This window comes from Chrysochloris asiatica, unplaced genomic scaffold (genome assembly GCF_000296735.1).
Source record: "Chrysochloris asiatica unplaced genomic scaffold, ChrAsi1.0 scaffold00003, whole genome shotgun sequence".
Taxonomy (NCBI): Eukaryota; Metazoa; Chordata; class Mammalia; order Afrosoricida; family Chrysochloridae; genus Chrysochloris; species Chrysochloris asiatica.
In genome coordinates, this window is record NW_006408521.1 from 11,592,685 (window position 1) to 11,604,226 (window position 11,542).

An 11,542-nucleotide genomic window follows, 5' to 3' on the forward strand; every position below is an offset into this window, starting at 1 on the left:
CCCATGCACAGCAGAACGAAACAATGTCCGATCCTGGGCCAACCTCACTACCGCTGCCACACTTGACGCCATCAATGATGCCACCTGGCTGATCCATCCCGTTGGGGGTCTTCCTCTTTTTCTCTGACCCTCCACCTTACCCAGCATGACATCCTTCTCCAGACAATGTGTCCAAAGTAGAAGAGACGAAGCTTAGCTATCTTGGCCTCCAAGGAGCACTGTGGTTGTACTTCTTCTAAAACAGATCTATTGGTTCTTTTGGCAGTCCATGGCACTTTCAGTATTCTCCTCCAACATCACAACTCAAAAGGCATCAATTCTTCTACGATCTTCCTTATTCACTGTCCAGCTTTCACATCCATATGAGGTTACTGAAAATACCATGGCTTGGGTCAGGCACACCTTACTCCTCAAGCTGACATCTCTGCTCTTCACTACTTTAAGTGCTAAAAGTGGAAGACTTGAAATACTAACGAAGCTCAAAGACTCCAGCCTTCAGTATATATGCACCACAACATAAAGAAAATTAAAATCCTCATATCTGGACCAGTAACATCTTGATAAAGGGGGAAAAGTTTGAAGTTGTTAAAGACTTCATTTTGCTTGGATCCACAATCAACATTCATGAAAGGAGCTATCAAGACATCAGTGTTATCTGTATTAGGCAAATCTGCTGCAAAAGACCTCTTTAAAGTGTTTTGAGTTTACTTTGTGGACTAAGGTATGCCTGACCTCAGCCCTGGTATTTTCAGTAGTCTCATATGCATGTGAAAGTTGAACAGTGAATACGGAAGAAGAGAGACCAAATGTATTTGAATTATGGTGATGGCAAGGAATACTGAAAGTACTGTGGACTGTCAGAAGAACAAACAAATCTATCTTGGAAGTAGTACCAAAGTATTTAAGTGAGGATGGTAAGAATGTGTCTCACATAGTTTGGACATGTGATCAGGAAGAACCAGCTCCTTGAAGAGGACACCTTACTTGGTAAGATGGAGGGTAGGCAAGAAAGCAAAAGGTCTTTATGCTTACAGAGATGGCGTAACAGTGGCAGCCAACAATAAGCACAGATTTTTCATTTAGTTTTGCCCAGTCAGAACCGACTCAATGACACCTAACATCCCAAATCTGCTTCTTTACTTTCCCATTGATTTTGTGAGTTCCCTGGTACGCTTCAAATAAATTCTCAAGTTGGTTGCTTGCAAGAGAAATCTTAAAATGATATTTTTATCAGCTATGCCTAGTCCTGGTGTGACACTGTGGGTTTAATGCATTGGACTGCAAAGTTGGTTTGAATCACAAGGTCAGTGGTTCAAACTTAATAATGAAGGTCCTTCTACCAGTTAACTCCTTAAAATAATTACCCGTGTGTGTGTGTATGGGCTGGCAAGTGTAACATTTGTACGGCACACCAGCAGGCTGGAAACTCTGACAGGATTTGTTAGTCTTGAAGCAGAATTCTTTCTCCCCTCTTAAAAATCTGGTTTTGCTCTTAAGGGCTTCCACTCATTAGATGAAGCCCCACCCTCAAAAAGTTATCTCCTTTACTTAAAAGTCAACAGACTGTAAATGTTAACCATGTCTTCAAAGTATCTTAACAGCAACATCTAGACTAGTGATTGATCAAACAACTGGGTACTGTGGACTAGCCAAGTTGACACATAAAATTAGACATCACAGCCATCTACAAATTTATGTCAGCTATAAACATATTAATAATTCTATGGCTTTATTTAAGGCATCCAGTCAATGCTGGAGTTTGGCATGCAGGAAATATTCCCAGATATCAGAATTCTAGTCAGTATTTTGAATTTAAGAGAAGCTAAAATGTACATCACCCAATTTATTTTCTTTACCCAGAAAAAAATTGTAACATTTGTCCACAAACATAATTGCAGTAAAAAAAAATCCCAACAAAGGGACGCTGCCATTTTTATACCGGCATAATAACCAGGGCTTGAACATCCTCATCAAGCACCAAACCTGTAAAGTCATAGCTACTGAAGAATGGTATTATGGTTCATAGAGAATTTTTACATTAGTCTAACCCAGTTACTCATTACACGACGGTTTCTGGGTCTATCTGCAGGTGAAGGGGTAGAATTAGATATTGGGGGGGAACAAAAAGGAGAAATAATAAGGGAGATATTCAGTTGATTCAAATACTGCATTATTAAGTTGTAACAGGGGTTTGGAATCGTTTGAGACACATTCGAGGTTTAGAAGTCCTACATGGAGATGTCATCAGGATATGTACATCAGTATGAAAAGGAATGATACTATTAATAATGATGCCTAACACTGGAGCAGTTACTATGTATCTACCACTGTGCTGACTCCCTTCCATGCATTATCATCTCATTACACAGCTCTTTAAGGTGAGCATCACTGTCATTTTATAGACTCAAGGAAGTCAGAAAATGAAATGGAGAGCTGGCTATATAGCGAGCCTGGATTGACAGTCTGGCAGTCTGATTCTAGATTTAGTACTCTTAATTGCTACCCAAAATCAAATACCTTGAAACCTGGGATCAAACCACTTACGTAGTATGCATGTCTACCTCTAACACTAAAGTTCTTTAGTAGTAGTTCTCTAACTTCATTTGATGATTAAATTCATGACAAATTTAATAGTTACCACTACTGAATACTCTAAATTTAAGAGAAGTTAAGCAGAATGGACGTGTGGAAGAATGATACATCAACCCTTATTTTTATCAATATATAATCAGAGTATACATGTAAACAAGAAAAGGCAGAAAATTTTGGATAACTGAAAAAAGCTATGAAGTGGGAAAAAAAAAATCAAAGAGGGACCACTTTATTACACTTTTACAAAATAATAGTATAGTAATATAATTAGTAAAAATGGAGACAATGTTTTTGTTATTATGTTCATTAGAATTTTCCATCATCTTCACAATTTTTTATGACTTGCTTGTCATCCAAAGTGTCTATAGACTTACCCCACCATTCAAAGTATAAATGAAGAATAAGCTGTCCACTGTGTTCTAGTTGAGAGATGTATTATCTGGGAAACTAATGCAGTATCTCATGAATGAGTTTTCAGAGATACAAGGTCAAACCATAAGAAAGGTAATTTAATCTTCTTATGATCCAGAAGGCGCCTCAAGATTGTGTGATGCCATTTCCTCATGCTGTATCTTAATTTAAGTGTCTATAATAGAATTCTGGTTAACAGAATTTCAGACAAAATATGTTTCATCATATAGTTCAACATAGGCTCAACAGACTATAGGCACAATATGAGGACTGATATGTGTGTTGTATTTAACTAGGGTACAATTTATAATAAACTAAGAAAAATTTAAAAATTAAAGTTACAAAGTAAGTCTTTTAGCACATTTAGTAGTAGCTACTTAGTTTAAACTATAATTTCATTTTTGATGACCAAACTATATTTCACCATAATTAATGAAAACACAATTTAAAAATAACATACCAAACCATGTAACAGAACTGAAGGCAGAAGGTCACATTCACATAATGGATGACACTGAGTTCTTCAGACCAATTCTTTTTAAAAGGCCTCCAAATCCACCTTCCTATAGGTCAATATAAAAACTTAAACCTATCTCGACTCAAGGTGCTTGGAGAAAGATGTGAAATCAACATTGAACACAAGACTGCCTGACAACAATTCAATGCTGATCATTAAAAAGTATTTTTACTTGCTTATCTTGACAATGAAAATAATTGAGTCACATCTAAATATTGAGTCAGATGTGGCTGACTCCAAATAATCAAGCGCAGACAGAGAAACCTTGCATTAAAAAAAAAAAGGCTGAAACAAATGGTAACTGGAAAATGGCTGAATCACTGTACCTTTCAGACATAACCTTAAATTTTACTTTTGCTATATACTATTTGGTACTTTGGATTCAGTAGTTGGAGTGAAAAAAAGTTTTTGTATTCAAACTTATCTACAGAATGCCAATATAAAATGTATGACTATATAAATTTAACACATACACACACACACACACACACACACTCACTCATTCACTCATATATCTAGGAACCAGCACTTAACCACATCCGCATTTCTCACAGATGACCTATGAATCATCTATCACTTTAAGACCAGCTTAGATGCTATACGGCTGCAAGAACATATGGCTAAAGAGGTCAAAAACAAGCACATACCCAGGTTGGATTACATGGTTCCACCTCATGATTTCTGGCCAGTAGTAATACCGTTTACATATCCACTATATCTCAATAACTTAGAACATATAAAACCAATGTATTAACTCCCTTGCTGTTAAAGAGCACTCCTCCTTCCAATCTATCTCCACTAATAACAGGTCACACCAAATTGGATCACATCGACTGTACAAATGAGCTTTACTCTTAATCTAAACAAACATGTGTTAAAACGTTCTGAAATGCTGCATCCTTTGATTTCTTCATCTTTTCAATTGCTCGATGAAGGTCCTGCTGTTGCACAGGCCGAATTTCATCTTCATCATGGCTAAAATACAAACAAACCCACCAAATGTTTAAAATAAACTTTAGAATATACATCTATAAAAAGGATATTTTACTAAGATATATATACACACACATGTGGTAAAAAATAATTTTTTCCCAACTGTACAAAAAGGTTTAACAATGTAGTCTATGTCTTATGCCAAATCCCAACAGAATCATAATGATCAGCTTCATATATTTTCCGGCATTCAACTATGTTTTATTCAAGTCATAAGGAGTATTGGTGGCTCAATGGTTAAGCACTCAACTGCAACTCAAAAGTGACTCCATGGGAGAAAAACCCCGACAATCTGCTCCGGTAAAGCCTAGGAACCCTACAGGGGAGAGTTCTAGTTTGTGCAGTCAGAACTGACTGGACAGTACCCATCAACACAAAGCTTTAAAAACCTGTTCACTGCCAACCAGTAGAAAGTTAAAAGGGTGGAATTGTTAAGTGCCATCGAATGCCTGGCTATAAATAGAAACACTATACCTGTGGTAACCAAAACAAAACACTGACACCAAGAATGTAAGTACAGAATATTAACCATATTCTGAAAATATTATTGACAGGTGCATTTGTTTACCCAAATGGGAATATAATTTCAGTCAAGAAATCAAGTTATTCCCTGAAAACTAAAATGAAGACGTAGAATTCCTAGTTATATATTCATGTTCATGTTTAGCTTTTGATGAATGAAAAGTAAAATTCTCAACTTTTAATAAAAATCAACTAATCCAACTCCCCCTTACTTTAATAATGGTGGTAGTGGTATGCCGTCGAGTTGGTACCAACTCACAGCAACCCTCTACTAAAGGGTTTCCGAGGCCATAAATCTTTACGGGAGCAGAAAGCCTCACCTTTCTCCTGAAGTGCAGCTGGTAGATGTGAATTGTTGACCTTGTAGTTAGCACCCTAAATTGTAACCCACTATTCTACCAGGGCTTCAGTAATGTAAAGAGCAAAATCCATTGTATTATGGCTCCTCTGTAATCTACAGACACTATAAGATAATATATATTGAAGGAAAAAGTTATGATAACCCAAGCCAGATTTTTCAAACTAAAAGAAATTTTTTTAGGGCTTTGAATTTAGCAGAAAAGTAGGACTCTTCATTACTAGTGTAATTTACTTACACAAAACCTTTTATAGATTGGTTATTTCTCCTCTTCATTTCATCCACAAGAATACAAACAGGGTAGATTATCCTTGCTGTTGAGATCCAAAGCTTTCCTAATTTGCTAGAATCACTGAATTAATCTGACAACAAACAAGTGGAGAAAATCTCTACATGGTTGGGTCCTAAGCACATTAACAATGAGGTCCAGAACCAGCATGCATAGCTACTTACTGGCTGACAGAGGTACTTTAAGGCAAAATTGTCAATACTAAAAATCTGTGCTATGACAATGTAATTAAATACATTAACATGACTGGCAAATCAGAGTCATTTGGTATAAAACCCTCTGAGGACTGAGGAAGGAAGCTTGAGAAACAAAGCTGAAGAGTTGACAATCTCTTTGAACATAGCTCCCTCAAAGTACACAAGTAGAAAGAAGGCTGATACTATGTTCTGGAAAGCACTTTAGAAATGCAGTGCAGTGCTGATTCAGGGCAAGTGTTTGGTTTTTTTTGTAATCTTCCTTAAGGAATACGGTTCACCAGACCTCATCTAATTTTTCCAGTCCACTAATATCTCTGTTGGAATAAGGTTGGTACAAAATTGATTTACTCAGCCTCACCATAATTTGAAACTGGTTTCATGTGGAGTTTGCTACCCTGAAAAATGTTTGCTTTATTTAGTAAACACATTATTATTAATAAGTTTAAGGTTGATCTCCAGCACTTTCCACACTTAAAAGTGTAAGCTCTGGAAGACAGCACACTAATTTCCACATAAAATGAAATTTAAGACACAGAAGCAAGAGAATCCTGCTTTTTTCTAGTAGAGATGGATATGCTTAGGTTTCTATTTGTCCTAACAGGCTGCATGGATTATCAGCACAAATCCTATCTTATTTCTTCCTCTTTCAGACTTTGTCTCACTCTCATTCATTTTCTAAACGCCCCCTTTAGGAAAATGGCAACAAACAAATTGAGGAGTTTGCTAACTCACAATTGCCTTTTACTTCTGTAAGCAGAAATTCTATTCAAAAGCAATGAAAATGAATCTAAAAGTTCCTAAAGGTTTTGAAAAATATGAGAGATCAGTTCTAAAAACAAATACCTTTCTTCTGAAGTAGAGTTCACATATTCCCTGACACAGAGGAGGGCAGCATCTCGACACATCTCTTTTAAATCACTTCCTGAAAACCCATCTGTTTCCTGGGCAACTTCTAGCAGGTCGACATGCCTATCCACCTTAAACAAATAAAAACATGCTTTAAAAACAAACATAAAATATACTGCAATGGATACTTCCAAACACTTATTAGTGTTAAAATAAGTTATGGATTGTATAACAGTATGGGAAGTAAAACATTAAAAAAAAAAAAAAAAAATCCTTTTTTTTAATGTTTTTTTTACCATAAAGTTTAGATATTAACTTAATTTTCATTCTCTGTCATGACAAAAATAAATCTCCAGACAGGCTGTAGGAAGCTGGGGAAGCATAGGCATTCAACTCCATTAGATCCTCTTTGTTCAGCATACATTGCAAATAGCCTGAATCAAGTGCCAAGTCCATTACAAAAGAATACTCCACTAATACTTACATTTTAAATGCACTATTTTATAAGAATGGAAATAGTTGAATATACAGCAGACAAAATTATGAAAACTTCTTAGACATTATCAAACATCTTAAGGCAATGAGTTGCTTAACCTGGGGAATTAGGACCATAGTATCAGGGGACACCATGGCCAATTGGCATAACATAGTCCACAAAGACAATGTTCTACATCCTACTTTGTTAAGTGGCGTCTGCGATATTAAAAACCCCTGAGGGGCCATCTCAAGCGCAGCTATTGGTCTTTCCATAGAAGAAGAGTTATGAGCATTGAAGATGCTTAGAATCAACTAATGGACCATGTGAACTCAGTCTCCATAACTCGAGATCAGAAGAACTACATAGAACCCAGCTAACACTACCAACTGCTCTGAAAGGATTCACATTAGAAGGTCCCAGACAGAGTGGCAGAGTATGTGGAACAAAACTCAAAATTATTAATTAAAAAAAGACAGGCTTTTTGGTCAGAAAGAGACATGAAGAACCCGAGACGCCCTTGATCATCCTTCAAGTTTGGAAAGGAATTCACCCCTTGTAGCCCAACTTCCAGCCAAGCAGTAGATAGGCATATAGGGGGAATAACAACACTAGTAAAATATGCTCACTATGAATGATGGAATGGTCAATCATTCAAAATCAAAGGGGCAACATGCACCTAAGGACTAAGGTAGCAAGAGATGGGAAGGTGGGTGAAATGGTAATAGGAGCCACAGGGAGGAAATGGGCTGTTGTTCCAAGGAAGGGATTGTAATCATTGTGACGACACAAAGTGTATTAGTTGATGAATTTAAAAGTGATGATGATCGTGTCTATAAACCGTCACTCAATTCACAATAAAACTTTTTAATTAAAATAAGAAAATGTAGCTTTTCCATGAACTTTCTGAAGCTCTCACATAGAATCCTTAGACTAGCCTCCAAAATAAATGATTGTGAACTATTCTCCCATGCTATATAAAATGTATAAACTCAGGTTAGTTTGTAATGGGGAGCAATAGCTACCTCTTTAGAGATAACACGAAAACCCCCGTTTTGGAAGTTGAGTCTGCCAAATTCGCTTTTATGAAAGACCTACATTAGTGCTTCTTTTTGCTAATGAAAGAAAACTGAAGAGGACTTCTGCTTTTGTGAACATTGAAGTAGCATTCAGCATTCGGGTTGCAGTGAACAGTTCAAGAACAGCATGTACTCTGAGAAGCACCGAGTCCAGCCAAGCTTGCTCCCAGGGAAACTACACTGTAACAAACATGATTTCCTCCTTACATTAGTTGTGTATTTATCATTCCTGCTTTTACTATATGTTTAGTGTTATTTTTAGGTCTTATGTAGTATTTCGCATGATTTGATAAGGTTATTTTTTGGACCTGTTGTTGTTAAGTGCCATCGACTTAGTTCCGACCCATAGCGACCCTGGTATAGGGTTTCCAAGGAGCAACTGGTAAGCTTGAACCACCAACCTTGCAATTCAGTTCAAAAAGCTTTGCACTCTGGCGCATTAACCCACAGCACCACACCAGGACTCCTTTTTGGGCCTAGGAGCGTTCAAAAAGTTTCACATATAAATTAGTGGTCATTGCTTCTTTGCTTTACATTATTTTGCCTTAAGAAAGGTTTCATAAGAGCCCTCTACTTTAGATAGTGGGAAAAACCGGTACTGTTATAGAGTATAGAGTAAGCACTGGACTACTAACCACAAGGCCAGTCATTCAAACTCACTAGCCACTCCTTGGAAATACTGTTTGTTGTTGTTAAGTGTCGTCAAGTCAGTTCTGACTCATAGCGACCCTGTATAGAGTGTCAAAGAGCAAACTGGTGGGTTTGAACTGCCACCTTGTGGTATGCAGTCCAGTTCTGATCCTACAGTGCTACACCAGGAGTCCTATACAGGGTCACTATGAGTCAGAACTGACTCAATGGCACTTAAAAACAATTCTTTTTATATATAAAACTGTAAGCCCAAACTACCACATTATCTTTTTTTCAGTGAGCAGGTCATGTTATTATCAATAAAGGATTATAAAAGAGTAAAACATATCATTTTTTATAAGCTTCATTCTTTCAGTGACATAAGAAAAAGTTGTAAAAAGTAAAAAGGCCTAGCTGTCTACTGCATCCAAAACCTGTATCTGCTCACCAATGTAAATGCAAGATGTTATTAAGTGTCGTTGAGACGATTCTGACCCATAGCGACCCTGTATGGGGTTTCCAAGGAGCAGCTGGTGAGCTTGAACCACCGACCTCACAGTTCAAACAACTTTGCAATATGACACATTAGCCCACAGTGCCACACCAGGACTCAAAAAGCAAGATAGTACTCATTTTATTCAATAAATTTGTGTACTGATTTGTAACAACTTTTAACAGTTACATTAATTTCTTTCAGAATCTAATGGAGTAACAATATGCCTGGAACATATAAGTGGAGGCTAGTGGGAAATGAGGCTTTCCCATGTTCAGCAATTTGCAGAGAATTTTGCACCCGTTATTTTGTATCAGAAACTAATCCTTTGTGCTTTCATGAATAAGAAACAGAATGCAAACAATTCCCTTCATCTAAGACAAATGGACTTCTAAGATAAATATCAAAAACACTTATTGGAAAAATAAAAACAAAAATAGGATTACAATCAAAGTTCAAATTAGACATGAATAATTTCTTGAAAGTTTGAATGTGAAAAGGTAAAATAGCCTGTGTAAAGTATGGCTGTATTTTGAGACAGAGAGTTTAAATTTCATATACATTGATCATCTAAATGTATGCCATCTGTATTATCAGTATCAAAACAAGTCCATAAATATGTGCTTTAAAATGATACGATCTTACAGCTATGCAATACAGTAAACATAAAAAAAAAAAATTTTAGTTAACATAGTCTCTGCAAAATTGCCAGAAACTACTTTCTCATCACTGTTAAATTTCTAGCCACACCATAATTCAATTCAAATGTACTTGTGAAGTTACTTGATCCCCCTTTTCTTCTCTGAAATGCCTATCCTTGTTAAAAGATTTACCAGTTAAGTATGTTTTAGATCTATGGGTCGGAACCATCTCGACGGCAATTCACAACAACGTTTCATATTAAATAGTACGTTGTGCAACAGCTTAGTCTTTTTGAAGTCAGTTACTAAATAGATTAAAAGGCAAAATGTTATTTGTTAATTTCTCGTCTAGGACATATGTCCTAAACTCCATGAAAGGTTTTAGAAATTTCCCTAAAATTGTACAAAAAAAAAAATCACATGTATGCAGTTTTCTTTGGGAAGACAATATCACTGTTATCTGACAATTAAAGGGCCCTGCAATCCCACTAAAATGGTTAAGAACTACTCATTTAATCTTGTAATTTCCTATATTTCTTTCAGCTTTTGCATGTAGCATATATATTTTTTATATTATTTTTAAAAAAAATTATTAAAGCACTAATGAAAGACACCAAAGGAGACATTAATAACTATAAACAGGTACGTATTTTGGGGCAGAACGATTTAACATGAGAAGTATTTTAATTATCTTGAGGTTAATTTATAAATGGAATATGTTGTTGTTGTTAAGTGCTGTTGAGTCAATTCCAACCCATAGCAACCCTATATAGGGTTTCCAAGGAGAGGCTGGTGAGCTTGAACCACCGATCTTTGTGGTCCAGCACATTAAGTGATAGCGCCACACCAGGACTCCTGATCCACCTATAATATTAACGTGTGCTTTTTCATGAATCATCTAAACTGATTCTAAAATTCCTACTAAAACATTAACAAAAATAACCAAGAAAATTGGAGGCAAGAGGGACACACAATAAGGGATGCCTTTCCCTACTAGATACCAAAAAACTTCAATAGTAAAGCAGTGTGGAGCTGGTGTATTAACAAACAAAACGTAAATGCAAAGTCTAGAAACATGGTCAATATCTAGGAAGACTAACTGCAGTTATCTCTGATTTACAATGACATATTTGAGTTCTGAACCACATTTACGATGGTCCTTTTTATTTCACCTTACTCCTAGTAATATGTACTACATACAATGTTACCGCATGTAATTTGCTGATATTATCATTCTCATGCCAATCCCCCAAAATAAGTAAAAGGTCAGATTTATAAAGATGTTGTTGTTGCTATCAGGTGCCATTGAGTCGGAACCGACTCATAGCGACCCCATGCACAGCAGAACGAAACAATATCCGATCCTAGGCCAACCTCACTACCGCTGCCATACTTGAAACCATCAATGATGCCACCTGGCTGATCCATCTCGTTGGGGGTCTTCCTCTTTTTCTCTGACCCTCCACCTTACCCAGCATGACATCCTTCTCCAGCGACTG

General features: G+C 36.5%; 1 protein-coding gene across 2 annotated transcripts in view; it reads right to left on the reverse strand.

Annotated features, from left to right (window-relative positions):
- Window positions 1-3,941: 3,941 nt before the first annotated feature.
- Window positions 3,942-11,542, reverse strand: part of ATAD1 (ATPase family, AAA domain containing 1) — a 57,020-nt gene continuing 49,419 nt past the window's right edge. The window contains exons 6-7 of one of the 2 annotated variants that reach the window (XM_006831116.1): window positions 6,723-6,856; window positions 3,942-4,495 (exon numbers count right to left, since the gene is read on the reverse strand). In XM_006831116.1, the coding sequence (XP_006831179.1) occupies window positions 4,375-4,495; window positions 6,723-6,856 (255 nt within the window). In that variant the 3' untranslated portion in view covers window positions 3,942-4,374. The remainder of the gene's footprint in view (window positions 4,496-6,722; window positions 6,857-11,542) is intronic. The other variant, XM_006831117.1, reaches the window with a different exon arrangement.